General features: G+C 23.1%; 1 protein-coding gene across 2 annotated transcripts; it reads left to right on the forward strand.

Annotated features, from left to right (window-relative positions):
- The first annotated feature begins 4725 nt into the window (after positions 1–4725).
- LOC132920189 (nicotinate phosphoribosyltransferase) lies at positions 4726–16906 on the forward strand. Of its 2 annotated transcripts, XM_060982370.1 has the most exons (16): positions 4726–4868; positions 4982–5342; positions 5425–5567; positions 6606–6776; positions 9082–9208; positions 9775–9858; positions 9927–10054; positions 13185–13303; positions 13816–14009; positions 14622–14669; positions 15009–15149; positions 15218–15342; positions 15415–15558; positions 15621–15757; positions 15828–15956; positions 16028–16906. In XM_060982370.1, the coding sequence occupies exons 3-16, from the start codon at positions 5492–5494 to the stop codon at positions 16103–16105; spliced, it is 1701 nt and encodes a 566-aa protein (XP_060838353.1). In that variant the 5' UTR covers positions 4726–4868; positions 4982–5342; positions 5425–5491; the 3' UTR covers positions 16106–16906. The 2 variants fall into 2 exon arrangements, with proteins under 2 accessions (XP_060838353.1, XP_060838363.1); XM_060982380.1 differs by lacking the exon at positions 14622–14669.
- Positions 16907–17712: the final 806 nt, after the last annotated feature.

Genomic DNA, 17712 nt, shown 5'->3' on the forward strand with positions numbered 1-17712 from the left:
ATATTGTTATGTTTTTATATTATCACACATGGAAACTATTTAGTATTTGTATAGTGTATTTTACATTGGGATAAATGATTTGGGACTTAAGTTTATTTTATTTTTTTTAAATGTTATGTTTATACAATTTTGTATATATTTAATATAATATACATAAATATACCGATGCATAAAAAATACTTATCTGTACATTTGTTCTAGTGTCTAGTATGTCGTATGTGATTATAGTCTTCTGAAATACTCAATTTATTTTTGCATAGTAATTGCCATTTGTCATATTGCTTTAAAAATTATCTTTTTTTACTAACATTTTTTTTTAAATTTTAAAATTATTTTAAAGTTACTTAATATATATTTGTTTTATTTAAAATTATTTATTGTTATTCATCATATTTAGTATATTTAGTAATATTAAACATTTGAATGCCGATATGTAGTTAAATTTAAAAATGTGTTTAAAAAATAAATTATTATACCTATACGTATAATATACATTATTATGGTCAGCGTTGAGAGGAAGTTATTAGATTTTTGAGTGGAGTGATGAATGTTTTATAACTATGGGTTTTTTTTTTTAGTATTTATTTATTTATCTATTTATTATTATTTTTTGTTGTTATAGGAAGACACTATAGAAATAGAACATTAATGCTCAGATCATATACTTTGAGGGGGGATTTTTGTAGAAAATTGAATCTAGTTTATTTTTTGATAGCTTTTTATAATTGATTTTAAAATGCGTTTATTTTCATGAGTTTATTTTGAATTTTTTTGTTGATGCAATAGAAAATAGAAAGCTTAAGTTAAAATTTTAAAAGTTTATTTAGATTTTAAAACGAATTTAGATGATGTATTTTAATGAGATGTATATTTTAAATTTGTTTTTAAAAAAAATATATAAAAATTATAAAAGCATTGAACAATTTTAAATTAAAGCTCTGTTTTTTAGATTTTTTTATTTGAAACTTTTATAATTTATTTTTCTGTTTACTTTTGATAGTCCAAAGTACCAACTAGATGAATTTTCCTATTCAAAGAGGGGCTGAAGTCAAAAATCGAAGTATTATTACTACTCCAAAACGTGATGACAGACACAAAAATAAAAAAAAAAAATAAAAAAAAAACACACATCATTGTAAAATCAATACATTCATCACTCCGTTCAGAATCTAAAAATCGAAAATATAGCCACTACAATTTTGTTTATTACATTTTGAATTTCAAATGTTGATGTATCTTGTCGAGTATTTAAAAAAAAAATTTTCACTTTAGTTATATATTATTCATGACTCATGTAACCTATTCGGATACTAAATTGTCACTTATTAATATAATATAGACATTAGACATATAGTATAATTACTTATTACTAAAACATAGGCTATATTAGAGTGATTTCCCCGTTTTTATCGTTTATAATTTATTTACCTTTTTAAATTACAGTAAACATATTTATTTTAATTTTCATAAGCAAATATTTTTTTTTAAATTTCGATGCATAAAAATTGGATTTTAAACCAGTAGGTAGTTAATTAATTATAGTTTATGTGTATAAATAGTCGTATAGATGATCGGCCGGGCCAGTTAGGTTAGGTTAGTCATAGGCAAACATTTTACGGGGCGCAACGCGTAGATAACCCCCGCAACATTCCGCTACGCTAAACTAATTTTTCGATCTATATATTTATATATATAAATTAACTTGCAAACTAAAGTGAAGCAAAAATTGTTTATCGTTTCCATGCCAATATACAATAATATTATATCAATATATTTTAAAGAGCATTCAAGGTTACGCAGTAACTATGATTGGATTTGTTAAAATATGCTATTGAAATACTTTAACGTCTGTGCGTATAATTCATTATAGTTTATTATATTTTATTTTGAGATAGGTAAACGAAAATAAAACAATTAAAAATAACTATTCATTTATATTAACAATTATTTTTAGTTACCTAATTTTATAATATGATTATTGATAAGTATTGATTAATTAATGAGTCTGAATGAGTGTAAATTCGCCAAAAACGTGAACATTTGCAAATCATTTTGTATATCTTGGAATTTATAATTCATAAAATGTTTAATTTTGATACTCATTTCACTATGTACAATGGTCAATCACTAAAAAATTGTTTACACTTTTCTTCTATGAAATTAAGATAGCTGAAAATAAATAGCTACTTTTTTTTTTTAAACAGTTTGAAGTTCAATTATTGACAAGTTTTTAAATATAAAATAATGATTTTATCAAACAATAGTTTAGCTATTTTGTTGTTTTTCAAAAAATATTAATCGTTGAAACATAAAAACATTTCACTATTATCCAAAAAATACTTTATTTATGAATATTACGATGAAATATGAATTTTTTTTAATTTAATCGTTCCTCACTACTCTTATGCCTTATAGGGCGCAGATATTCATCGAAGATAAGAAAAAGATCATTCATTAGAATTTGTGGTCAGGTTATTTATTTTTTAATTTTTTCCTGATATCTTGAGGAAGGAAGTTGACTACTACCTTCATGTATTTGATAACTTATATAAAATAGCTACAAACGACAGCCATCAAATTACAATTTTATATTTACGTTAAAGAAAATGTGAAACTTGATTTTACAAGATGTACCTATTTTTCAAAACATTTATTATTTTTAGACTATTTTTAATAATTTATTTATAGACTGATATCTGGAAGAATTTTTTTTTTTGAAGAAAGGTGGGACTTAAAATTTGCATAATTTCAAGTTAAGTGTCGCGCACACCGATTTAAATAGTTCACGGATGCACATTGAACTATTTGTACGTTTCGCTTTTATAGTTATTTAGCTTACTTTGGAAACATTTCAATAGATCAAATTTTAATAAAAACCTACAAAGATAATTCATATGAACTATCATTAATACATCAAAATTACTATACAATATATTTATTAAATTAATTTATTATTACTATAAATTATAATAAATCAAGATATATATATATTATATACATTATTATATTATTATTTATTATACAATTATTTTTCGTAAATATAAAATATGGAATTTTCTACTTTTTTATATCCGAATGATGTAGGAATTTAATAAAGCACTGCATAATTTGTTACCCTAGACAGCTACTCTGCCAACTGGGATATTCACTTCTGTACTCACCTATAACAATTTTTATTCTTGAAGACTTATTTATTTGTATAGTTGTAATACAACTTTATTACTTGTAATAATTATATTTTTTTTTTTTTTTTGATTAGAATGGGACATGCCCACAAAAATAGAATAATCAAGAGGCATACATTGATATATTTAAAGAGGTATATTTCAAGCATTAATTGCACTATTAATTGCAGTAAACGTATAAATAATTAACTATAGGTAGGTAATACTGCCATATTGCCATATTGGTACTAGGTACCTATTTTAAATTATTCATATACATGTAAATATGTAAGTAAATGTATTATAAATTGTACTTAACAAAATATCGAAATATATTATGTATAATATTTCAAAGTTTCAAACAGTTTTAAAACATTGATTGATTTTAATGATTTTATGTTTTTTTTTCTTAATTTACTTAGACATTGTACTAGGTATCACGTATATCGGGACTAACAAAACGATTATTTTATTTATTTATAGGTAGGTACCGCCTCTATCTACTTTTAGGTACCTATCTACTTGAGTCTTGAGACGTAACTACGTAAGTCCAAGAAGTAACTATACTTTTTGGTGATTTTTTTTCAATATCAAGTCTCAGTATGATTATTGGTTATTATTTATTATTCAAACTATCTTTCAGATCATGTATAATATATTTACATAGATGGGTTATTAACATAGGTGCAACTAGAGCTTTATTTCTGGGTAGGAAAAATTGATATCAGCAACCCGTGGGGGCTTTGCCCTTACACTACTAGTATCGATAACATATAAAACTGGGTGGGTTTAGCCCACTCAAGCCTCCTCCTAGTTGTTTATATGGTTACTAACCCTTTAAAGTTTATATTATAATATAAAAATATTTTAGTTATTATTTATTGTTATGTAGGAAATACATGTATAACTATATAGGTAGGTATTGCCGGTATTAGTATTAAGTATAGATTAGGAACCGTACTTTACTATTTAAAAAAATTGTAACAATATACGTTATTGTCGTTACAATTATTTAACATTGATTTTATTTTTCTTAAATAATACCTACTAATAAATAACAATTAGGTACTAACACTGCTATATTATTTTAAAACAACGTGAAATAAAATTGAACTCATTTTAACTCATTTTATAGATGATTAGTTTTTTTATATTTTAATATATCTGACCATTGTTTGTAGCAGTGACGTATTAAGGATTTATTTAAGGAAGGAGATATAATTAAAATTGCCGATGCCAAATTGCTCAAAATTGTATTAACTATTGATAGAGTGATAAATAGAAAAAAAAACCAATTATAACCAAATAAAAATAGCTAAAAAGGTGGGTCAAGGGGGAGATATATCTTCCTAATCTCCCTCCGTAAATACGCCACTGGTTTGTTGACTATAAAAGACTGAATAACAAGCCCCTGATTTTCGAACGACTTCCAAATTACCCGAATATTTATAATTTTCCAATCATTACGCGTCATATTATTCTGTGATATTATTGTTCATATTACCTACAAGATATTACAAGATCCTTATCATTTATCAACCCTGAGCCCTAGGCTGTAATAGTTATTGTCAACAATTATCTATAACATTCTCATTCTGTGACTGTAATAAATATTAAATAATAATATCACGTATTAATCACTTCATAATATTATGGACAACGATGTGCTACTGCGCATAAATAATATTATCTGTCTGAATTCAGGTAAAATAATAGTAATAATAATAATAATAATAATAATAATAATAACAACAACAATAATAATACAAATTATCAGTTTTTAAATATCACAACGAGTAATTGACTAAATTCTCTAGGTGCCATGTCAATATTCAAATAAATCGTGCATTCGTGCCGAGTGTTAGCAAATGGCAATGGCGGTTACTGGGCAATGAACATTGAACACAAATACACAATTTGCGTGTTGACAAAACGTACGCACCTATAGTGGATTAGTGGCTATAATATGAATGAGCGGGGAATCGTGTTGCGTTTGGACTTTGGTAGTTCAGTGATGTTCGCGGTTTAGACTTAAGAATAATCAGCATTCACTATTCACTTAATCACTTTCGTCTTTCAGTCGTCCTGTGTTAGCGCTCGTGTGAGGTCGTCCGTTATTGTTGATCCATATTTTCATTACATGTGATTTCGTTAATGGAAGTGTGGACAACCGTTCAGGTATTTCATAATACAATTTACACAACAATGTTTTAGTCACGTTCGACATGTATAATTTTTTATGTACTTCATTTTATTTAAGGTGAAACTAAAGAAATTATTTTAAACCTACAGTTCACCTTAGACATTTGTTATACCCAATTCACACAATGAGTGTTGATGAAAGCAATAATGTTCATACGCGACTTCAGGTCCACAACTGTGTTGTGCAGCCTTTACTAACAGGTAACAACAAACGAGATTATTTATAACCCGTTTTCATCTCTATAAAATTATACATTTTTTATTTATAATTACAATTTTTTTATAACCAATATTAAAATACAAAAATTTAAATTACTATGAAACTTCTAAATATTAGATACTCTCAGTCACCAAAATGTTGTCTGCTATTTAAAGGGTGTATATTTTTTGAAATTCATAAAGAGTAAATGTGTAAATGGAAAAAATATGCACTGGGACCTAGGTCACATTAAATTATAAAATTATTTTTTAATGATATAATAATTTTAATATATTAACAATACATATTTGAATAAGTATAAAAAAAGGAATGCTTACACAAATAAATACAATTCAGATTTGTGTGAAAAAAATCAGTTTTTTAACAAGTTTGTTATTGTTAAACTAGTGTAAGCTTATTTCGAGGCTTATTTTGTTGTTGTCGTTTTGCCATTATTTTTAAATTAAGATTCAAATAGTTGTTCGATATTTTGAATTTTTTTGATTGAAAAGTAATAAAGCATATATGCAGGCCTGTGAATTGTAGTGAAAATGTTTGGTGATATAGTCATTTTTTAAATAAATATTTTAGTAGTTTCTAAATTATCTATTTTAGTCTTGGTTAAAAATAAATTAGGTATCTTTTAATTTTTTAAATTTTTTATTTTGTAGCTTAATGATTTTAATTAGGTACACATTTTATAAAAATAAGCTGATATACAGTAATTATATTCACTATTTCTTGTAAACATATATTATATATCGTTGTTTAGCATTAAAATTAAAATAAATGAAAAATTGGTTTTCGATAATGATTTAATTTTTATTCTTAAAAGCGAGACCTTGTAATTATTTTCTGGCCTTAAGGAATATGCATTCAGAGTGACTATATTTTATGTTATACCACTATTCCACTTTCACTACTTAACGCTTTATTTTTAGCTAATATTTTAACATAAAGCTTTAGTGATTGATGTAATTATAAATGTTCTTTAACTGATTTCATTACTTATATGGGTAATTATATTTATTGCTTACTAGATTTATATCAAATTACTATGGCTTATGCATATTGGAAATCAGAAAAAACATCAGATACAGCTGTATTTGATTTATTTTTTCGTCAGAATCCATTCCAAGGCGAGTTCACCATATTTGGTGGTTTAGAGGAATGCTTAAGATTTTTGGAAAATTTCAGTTATTCTGACAGTGGTAAGTTTCTTGAAACATTTTATTTTTGATTACATAATTGTATATATTTAATTAAGAATTATGAAATAAATTTAAAAAAATAGGTATAAATGTAATATTTATGGTTATTTGAAAACTGTATATTTGTATTTTAAAAGTATTTCAACATACCAAATTATTGTTATTTTCATTTTAAATAAGTACAATAAATAATATTGATCTCCTCAAAATAGTTGTTTGGTACATTATTTTTAAATTAAGTTGTGTCCAATTAAAGTGAAAATTACGATGGGACCATTTGTAAATTACTTTATAAATATAATATAATATTTAAATATACCTAATTTATTGATGAATTATATCATTTATATTAAAAACGCATTTACATTTTTTATCTAAAACTATTACTAAGTTAAAAAGCATTTAAAGCATTAAAAAGTTAAAGGTTGACATTTGATGTGCTTACCTTTAAAATAATGATTGAGCTTAATCTCAGTTTTGTTTAGTATACTATGAAATCTTATATATAATTAATATATATATATATAATCTTAAATTGTATTAAATTTGTATTTTGTATAGAAATTAATTTATTTTCAGATTCATATTTTTCAAAAAGTCTGTTAAATAATGGTAGTTTACCTTTTATTATCTATGAATAATGTAGATTACATATTTACTCAATATCAGTATAAATAAAAACTAGATTCACCAGCCTAATATAACAAATGTATAGATTTTTTTTTTTATTAAATAATATTGTTTTTACTTTTTTACTACTGGTTCATGGTTTTTGCCAAACATGTTTTTAAATATATAATAGCTGTTACTAGAAGATTAGATAAAATGTTTTATATATATATCAATGTTATAAGATCACCATTATTTTTTTGAAATATGTATCAAGTAGATTTTGATTTATGATGTATGTTTTGGTTAAAATATTTGTTATAATACCTTTTTTATATTAATTATCTATTTATTTTTGATTATATTTTATAGACATTTTAATTTTTTATTAAAATTGTCAATAATATTTTAGTTTTAGTTCTTCTGTTTGTTAAATTATTTTACTTAAAACATTTTTTTTTACAATGAGACAATCCTATACATTATACTATTATATAAAAATGTCAATAATGTAACTTGATTAGGTAAGTAAAATAATGATAATTATTTCATAAAAAAAAAATAAGTTTAGATTAATGAAACATAACATACTTAAACAATATTTAATTTCTTCTTCACATTTTTAAATTAAAATATCAATTAATTAAGTAAATAATATTATAATACATAAGAGTAGTTTAAAGAAAATTTTGTTGTTGAGAATCTATAAGTTATATTATATCAAGTACTATGCAGTTAGATAATAACACTACAGTTACAATACAAGTTAAATGTAATAAAAAAATAAATAATAATAATCAGTGATTACATTTATTTGGTTTTTTGATAGTGAAATGACACTTATGAATAATGATTCAAATAGCTTATAATTTAATACCTAAACTTTAGTTCTATACTAATTATAAATTATAATGTTCATACAATTAAAAAATGCTTAATGGATTGTTTACATTTAAATATTTGATAAAATATTTAATGTTGAAGTCTTTTACATATTTTGTACAAGCTTTACTTAGATACAAGATTTTTTGGTATTTATTGATATCAACAACAATAAATACAAAATATAATTAAATATATATTACAAAAATTAATAAATAAAATATTTTTTATTTTCTGAGAAATATATTTATTTGCCTAATTATTTTCTAATGTGATTTATTTAATTAGGTTGAAAACTTTATTTTTTCTATTTTAAATGTTTTTTTAATTGTACTTCTTCTTCGATTTTATTCACAGATGTTAGTTGTATTTATTTCTTAGTATATTCCTTAGTACATCAGCGATTGATATTACATTTTCTTTACACTCTGAAAAATGATTTATTTCTGGTATATGAAAATGAAAAAAAAAAAGGTTTTGTTATTATGTAAATTAATTACATACAGTGTATTACTGTGATAAATAATAATAGCATATTAATTGGCAGTATAGGCGAGGCCTTTATCAAGATATAATGTTATAAAAATTGTTGGATAGAGTAATAAAATATTTTATCCAAATTATCAACTTTTACAATATCCATTTTTTTTTTACAATATTTTAATTTTTACGCAAGTTCTATAATATAAAATATTACAATTTAATAATATTCATATTTTGTAGAAAAATTGAAATATTGCAAAAAATGAACATTTATACACAAAAAATGGTATGTTTATTCACATAAAAAATTGAAAAAATGTTGTGTTTTCAGATATTGAATATTTAAAAACGGCATTACCACCAACAATTGAACAATCATTTTTTGGATATTTAAAGGAATTGACTGCTAAAGATGTGAAATTATATGCTATTGATGAAGGTTCAGTTGTATTTCCAAGGTAATTGAAAAGAAAATGTAAATTGTTTTATTAGTTATTACTCAAGTATATATTGGTACTGTTAGATTAAACAGGTTTTAGTTATGTATACAAAATAAATAATTATTGTGTTTTACTGTATATCTATATACTACATAATATTAATTTGGGTCATTGATGTCAAAATACTAAAAAGGCATTTAAAGTTTTTGATATGATTCATTTTCTTGTAATTTATTTTTTTAAAGATTCTTTTGGGTATTTTTTTTATAATAGTAGTGAATTTATTTTGGGTACCACTTATTTGTGATCATTGGACATTGGTTGATAGAATTTTTTTCTTAAAATCTAACCATAAAAATTAAGTTAATGTCATTGCTATTATTTTAATAGACTTAAATTTTGAATTAATTAAATCAAAACATTTTGTATATCAATGTAATAACTTTGAGACTGTAGCTACAATTTTATATTATATCTTTATTCAATTGTTATTGGTAATTGGTATAACTATATTTTAGTTTAAAAAGTGTTTAAATTTATTTTATGTTTTAGAATATAGAATTAAATTAGTATTTTATTTTCAGGGTGCCTTTAATCCGAGTCGAAGGACCTTTAATTGTTGTTCAACTTCTAGAAACTACTTTATTAACATTGGTCAACTTTTCTAGGTATTAATTTTTAATAAAACATAGGTGTGGATATATTTAACTTTTATATAATTTTTAAAATTGTTTAGTTTAATGGCAACAAATGCAGCTCGATATAGAATGGCAGCAGGTGATAATGTATCATTATTAGAATTTGGATTAAGGCGAGCCCAAGGTCCTGATGGTGGTTTGTCTGCTTCTAAGTACGCATACATTGGTATGTAATTTTAACTTTAATAACAAAAAATAGTTATGCATTATCAATTATTACCATCACAGTTTACTAGTGTGCTGGGTACTGGTTGAACTTGGTTATTGATTGCAATACAAGCAATGTCAGGCAGTGACTGGTACCAAGTGAATTATGACTAGATATGTGTTTTATTACTCACTAGTAATCAACACTAAACTTGAACTCAAACATTTTGTTTTGTGTAATTTTAACACGAACACCTGAAGTAAATGACTTAAAATATATTTTTAATAAACTTTAATTTAAATTTTCTGACAGGTTAAAAATTACTTTATAAGCAATAATAATTCTTTTTGTAGTAATTACTGTATAGTTTTCATATGATAATTTTTTTTTAATATTTGAAGTACACATTTGGGATGGCTAAACAAATCAAATTTTTTTAGATTAATAATTTAGTGTGTATTTGTAGTAATATTAAGTTATAATAAAAATAATTACAAAGCTAAATTATATCATTAACAAAAAAAGAATTTATAGTTCTTTGAATTTAGGCGAACAATATTAAATATAAATACCATATAAATTTATTTTTATTAGCAATTAAAATGTTTAAATATTATGCTATTAAATAATATTTAGCAAAACTAGCTAAAAACTGTTTAATTATTTCAATAAATAATGAATTATTAATCAGTTTTGACATTTTTTATAACTGAATTAACTAGGCAGTATACATTTGAAAGAAAAAAAAGAATCTTATTTATATAATAGTAAAATTAAAATTAAATTAATACTTTTGTTATTTCATAAATATAGAAAAATACCAGTGTTTTCATTGATGTTTTTTTTGTGTGACAATTAGATTAATAAAAAATGATCTTAATGTCTTTAACACAAAACTAAGGTAATTTTATAATGTTGAAATTGTGTTAAAAACTTTTTTTTTATTTGTAATTTACTTAAGATGGAGATAATAGAATAACATTTTTTGAATGGAATTATATATTATTGCCTCCAAGTTAAATATCATAATATCTCAACATACTACTATTTGTTTTGAGATGAGCAAAACAATACGATTGTGTATACCTAATCTTTATTTTGTCCATATTTTTTTGTTGAGTTTTATTGCATATATATATATATATATATATATATATAAATGCTATCAGTTGTTTAATATTATATGTGCATCATAATATATAATAGTATAATACTGAAAATAAAATAATGAAGAACCTTCTATAGACCTATAGTAGAGCTATGATTATTATTCTGATAATTAACTATGACTTTTTCAATAAAATACATAAAATAAATATTGTTTCTGTTATTATTGAATATCCAACTAAAATAACTTTTGTATATACATGTATACATAATTTTTAAATATTCATGATAAGGTGTTAATTATTTTTTGGTTCTAAAACAAACATTATTTAATTTATACAATTTCTGTATTACTAATTCTAATAATTTACTAAAAGTTTGTCATAAAATATTTAATTACCCATTCTAAACTGTAATGTTGTATTGTATATAATAATAAAAATATTACTAGGTATATGATTTTTTACATCATAATAAATTGTATTATGAGTAAATAATAACGATACTAATAAATTATATTATCAGTTTTGTTGTATAAATTTAAGTTACATAAAAATATGGTAAATTCATAATCTAATCATACCTATTTGGTAAAATAATATTTTTAATATATATTTTTTTTAAACATGAGGTATTAAGATATAATTTGTTCTGTTCTAATTGATGTTAAATTACTATTTTAGATTAAATAAAATCCCTGCATTTTGTATAATATCATACTTTCATATAATATAATAATATTCGTCAACATAAGTATGAGAGTATCTGATTAGTTCAACACATAGTTGATTATTAATAGAAAATATTATGTGAATTAATATTTTCTAATAAACAATTGATTCTATTTTATGTATGGTTCATATTTATGAGTAAAACAATAAGGAAAATATTGTATTATAAAATATGATTTTAAGTTATAATAATAAAAAATAAATAAAAATTAGTATCAAAATAAAATAACTGAGCTTAGTTAGCTGTCAGATTAGCATTTATTTTTAAGAATATTATAGTATGTTATATTATCATTATTATTTTCTTAATTTAATTGGTAAAACTATAATATTTACAAAAAAAATATTGCATATTACTTAAGTCAGTAACAAAATATCATAGAGCTGTATGAATAGGTTTACATTTAATACAAATTTTATTGTTTAGAAAATCATAATTTTGAGGTTATTTATTATAATAGTAAGGAAAAATTTGAAGTTAATGATTAATATTTTCTTTATTTAAATAAAATAAATGTGATAGTTTAAGGAAGAAACTGTTATTTTTTATTATTTAGGTATTCAATTTTTCAACAATTGACCTTATTTTAAATATTGTTTAACTGCAGTACAAAATCTTATGATATGGAATCATTTATTAAATTATTAAATATTTTGAAACAAATTTTTTATCAAAATAGATCAAAAAATCTTCAAAAATAAAAAGTGTTAAATGTGCAAAAGAAGCCTAACATATTTTTGAAACAATATCTCGTCTAATAAAAATGTTGGTTTATTATTTGATGAAAATTTCAAGTCTGTATGGTCTATTCTGAATTATAAATAAAAAATAAAGTAAATTATTTTGATTACTAGTAGTATATGTAATCCTGTTTTTCCATTGCCTTTTGTTATTATATACCAATTATTAGAATAAGTACTGAAAATTTCCGACTTTTGACCTATATAATAAAATTTTACTACCATCAATAAAAAATATATGTAATATTTTTGCCAAAAACCCTGTTAAGAAAAACCTAAAATCTTAAATTATATAAACTATTCTTAGAAATAGCAGCGATCCATTCATCTCCTTCAAACAGAATTGGTTTTTCATGATTAATTATTTTATCATTAAAATCTATTTGATACTTATAGTTATATTACTGTAAGACCTACTTAATGATATAGTATACTTACAACTACTATATAGCACAAATTTCCCTGTATTCTCTTATTTATATTATATTTTTTATTAAATTTAAATAATTATAATATATTGTATAACTTCATATATAATAAGTAATATTTTTTATACTTTTATTCTTTAGGAGGATTTGATGGAACAAGCAATTTACTTGCTGGAAAAATGTTCAATATACCAGTTAAAGGAACTCATGCTCATGCATATATAACATCATTTTCTAATCCTAGTGAATTAAAAACAAAGGTACTACATTTAGTTTAAATTATTAAATTTGTACTTATTTTTAACATGATTCTAAAATTTGATTTTTAAGTATCAAAAAATAGTAAAAAAATTGAAGATTAGTTAAAAAAGTAAAGTATTTTCTTTTAATTGTTTATAACTATCATAGTATTGATGAATAATTAAATTTAGAAAATACAAATATGGATAATTAAGTATTTCATAATTTAGTATCTATACTGAACAAAATTCTGTTTGATCAAAAACCAACTGTACTACACATCTTAAATATTTTTTGACTCGCTTATTTTTCCTTACTCTTTTAAAGATACTTTAAAAAAATCAATTAATGATGTCTTCAAAGTATTATCTAAATCAAACTTATATTTTTAAAATTACTTTAAAAAAGTTTTTAAATACTGCTCTTACCATAAAAATAAATGATTTGCTCGGTCTGAATATGATTTGTATTTTTTACATAATAAAAAAAATTATTTATACATACAATAATTATAAAATCTTTTTTTAAATAGACCTTAATTAATTTAAATAATGGCAAAGAACAAGATTTGATTGATTTAACTTTATCATGGCGTACTACACTATCAAACCTTTTACACATATCTGAAAGCCAAGCATCTGATGGAGAACTGGCCGCTCTTGTTTCATTTGCAATTGCTTTTCCAGAAGGTTTTGTAGCACTCATAGACACTTATGATGTAAACAAGTGAGTTATTTTAATTTTTACAATAAATATTAGGCGATTCACCTAATTTATGTTATTAGGTGGTTCATCTAATATACCATAGCTAGTTTTTTGGTTTTTTTGCTTTAAATGTAATTTTTGGGATACTTAAGGGTATACAATTATTGTATATTTGTATTTTTTTTTTACAACTGATAATTAACACAATACACATATATGTGTATATTTTAATTATAATACACATTTTATAACAATTTTAACTAAAGCTAATTTTTTTGTTTGTGCTTTCATGTTTACTTACTCAAATTTATGGCATGTCCATTTTTGTCGAGTGACATTATAAAGTAATATGATTGAAGCTCTTAAATATTCCAAAACTTAGATTTTTAAATAACTATAAAAAATAATAACTAGGAATAAAAGAAATGGTTTAAAATTCTTAGTTATATATGGGAAATATAATAATGTTAGATAAGTTTAGATTACATACACAAGAAAAAGTTTATCATTGAGCGTTTCAGCAAATTTCAAGTTCTCCTTTTCCTTTAAAATGACCAAAACATAGCAATCATAAAAATAAAATCAAACCTACAAAAATTAGTCAGTGTTTTTTTTCTGTTCTAAATATTACAGGTGGCATTTCTTAGGACCAAAAGAACTACCTGTCATTTCAAGTTTTGGGTAAGAATTCCCATTATGCATTATTCGCATGTGTTTGACCTTGGGAAAAATGCTGATTGCTTTTTATGTGTTTGTTAACTCTAAATACAATAATAATATTAAAATTTTATTCCATATCCATAGTTCACATATACCCATTACAATTTTTACATTTACAGCATGTAAAAATCCACAAATCATTTTTGGTCATAAACGCATGCTTGATTAGGTTCAGTGGTTCGCACCGGTTGAAAATAATAACTATTCAAATATATAGTTATAGTCTTTAGAATTAGATTATTAATTTATATGATAGTTTATATAATATTATGGTATTTTAAATTCTTTTTTTAATTTTAGAAGTGGAATTTTGAATTTCTGTGCTGTAGCCTTGGCATTAAATGATCTTGGATATAAAGCTATTGGTGTTAGAATTGATAGTGGTGATTTAGCATATTTGTCAAATAAATCCCGTGAAACTTTTGTTAAAGTTGCAAGCGAGTAAGTAAATTGTTTATTTAAAAAAAAGAAAAAAAAATGTCAAAATAAGCTCTGTTAAAATTGTACAGATATAATATACCGTGGTTTGCTAATTTAACAATAATCGCATCAAACGACATCAACGAAGAAACTATTTGGAGTTTAAATGATCAAAAGCATAGTATTGACTGTTTTGGAATTGGAACTCATCTTGGTAAATAAAAATACATTTAAAATAATATTTATAACATTTTAAATAATAGTGGACTTAATATTTTGAATATAGTTACATGTCAAAGACAACCAGCTCTGGGTTGTGTTTATAAATTAGTTGAAGTAAATGGCACACCACGAATTAAATTAAGTCAAGATGGTAGTAAAATTACTATGCCTGGTAAAAAGGATGCTTTTCGCCTATATGGTGCTGATGGTATATACATTCAGGATTTTACATTTTTATAAATTAATACTATTTAGTTTAATCATTTTTAGGATTTGCTTTGATAGACTTATTGAAAAAGTCTGTTGAAGATCCACCTGTAGCCAAAACAAAACTTCTTTGCAGACATCCGTTTGATCAAAAAAAAAGAGCATTTGTAGTACCGTCTACAATAAAACCATTATACAAAGTAAACCTTAGATTCATAATCTTTTAATAACATATTAATTTATGTTTATTTATTTATTGTATCCTTATAGGTTTATTGGGAAAATGGACGTATAATGCAACGACTACCAGAATTAAGAGAAGTCCGAGAACACGTCAAAGAATCTTTAAGAACATTACGCCCTGACATTAAAAGAAATCTGAATCCTACTCCTTATAAAGTAAGTACTTTTATAAAATTATACTTTAAGTATTTAAATTTATAATAATATCTTTATCATTAAATAAATAGGTATCCGTGTCAGATGATCTATATGAATTTATGCATGAACTATGGATGCAAAACACTCCAATTGGAGAATTGTCATGATGTGATGTTTAATCTAAATGACCAACAGATATCAGATGATGAAATTAATTTCAAATTAATCTCAACAACACGCTTGACTGTGCACTTCACTTATACACAAGCTTTTAAGTTGTTTGACTAAAGAGAATTAATTTTGAGATTAAGGAATAAATAATATTATCTAACAATTTCTATATGAATATACATATATTTAACATTTAGGTGCCAATGTATTAATTACTTTTGAGCACAAGATATATTTTGGTTATTAAGTAGTGATCACAGTTTATATTATTCAAACTAAATTTGGAAAGAAATCATTAATTTTATTTCATGATTTTTAAGTATATTTAATTTAATTTATCACAAGAATAATGTATACAATGAACAAAAATAAATCAAACAATTTCTAGTCTTGACAATAATAATTTATACGAGTACTTAATGCAATTTTTTGTTTATTATTTTATTAATATTAATACCAGAGTGTATGGCATTCCTTTTTTTGTTTTAATTGTATTATTTTTGTGTTCACCTATTTTTTGTTGAAAAATAATGTTGTTAACACTATTTAAGTTTGTTTAGGTAAAAAATGTATGTAGATATTTAGAAAATACAAAAGTTAATTTTTGTATTTTTTTGAAAAGTTTATTTTTTTACTTGTGTAATTTTGTTGATTATTTTAATGTTATAGATATAAATTTTTTGGGTATTTTAGGTATTTAAATGTTGTTTTTTTTTTTGAGAGAGAGATCAAGAGAGCTTATACGTTGTTAATGTTTGAATCGTAGAATAATTACACATGTCTTTTTAGTATCTCAATCGGTGTTATATTATTATTATAAATTTCTTTAATAATCCCATCCTATTTTTGGATGTCTCCAAAATATTTCTCAATTGCTGTCTGAACTTGGAATTTTTGTACGGGATAAACTATTTAACAAAACATATTATTCATTAGTTCAGAAAATGTTGAAAGAATTTCTCTAGTATTTTACTTTTTTGAATGACAATATATATTTTTAATTTTATATTCCAAAGCAGAATAACATTCAGAGACTCAAAGTATCTCAATCGATAAAAATCAAATTTCGGACAAGTCATTTATTAACTATAAGTATTCATAGTTTAAGCAGAGTAGTGGTGGATCAAAAAATATTTTTCAGGATGACCCTATAAGACTCCATTTGACTCATTTAAACTTTAAACACTTGTTTGTTTTTCACATTAAATCCTATGTTAACTAAATGATAATTATAATTAAATGTAAAGTAAACATGTTTTTTTTTTTATATTTAAGCTACAGAGTAGTATCTTCATGTCTAGACACACCCACTTCACCTCTTGCTTAAAAAAAAAAATAGCCTAATATATTAGTATTTTACTTATTTCTATCAAAATATTTATATTCAAACTGCAAAAATTAAATTATTTTGTTAGATCAGATGACATGCTTCAAGGCATATTTTTAAGCAAAGTTTACAGTATATTATCGGGAATTATTCAAATTTCACTGGGTCATTAAGGAAAATTTTAGATGCCCCCAAAAAGTTAAGTCAGTGTTTATGAGATATGTATTGTATTGCATGCTATTTGTTAAAGTGGTTCACTGGCTGGTGATTTGAAAT

Source organism: Rhopalosiphum padi, chromosome 1, assembly GCF_020882245.1.
Source record: "Rhopalosiphum padi isolate XX-2018 chromosome 1, ASM2088224v1, whole genome shotgun sequence".
Classification (NCBI taxonomy): domain Eukaryota; kingdom Metazoa; phylum Arthropoda; class Insecta; order Hemiptera; family Aphididae; genus Rhopalosiphum; species Rhopalosiphum padi.

Bases quoted from the DNA above. Each gene is read 5' to 3' on its own strand.
- LOC132920189 (XM_060982370.1), top strand. From the start codon at position 5,492: ATGAGTGTTGATGAAAGCAATAATGTTCATACGCGACTTCAGGTCCAC. The intron at 6,777-9,081 runs GTAAGTTTCTTG...TTGTGTTTTCAG, and splicing joins TTTCAGTTATTCTGACAGTG to ATATTGAATATTTAAAAACG. The intron at 14,670-15,008 runs GTAAGAATTCCC...TTTTAATTTTAG, and splicing joins CCTGTCATTTCAAGTTTTGG to AAGTGGAATTTTGAATTTCT.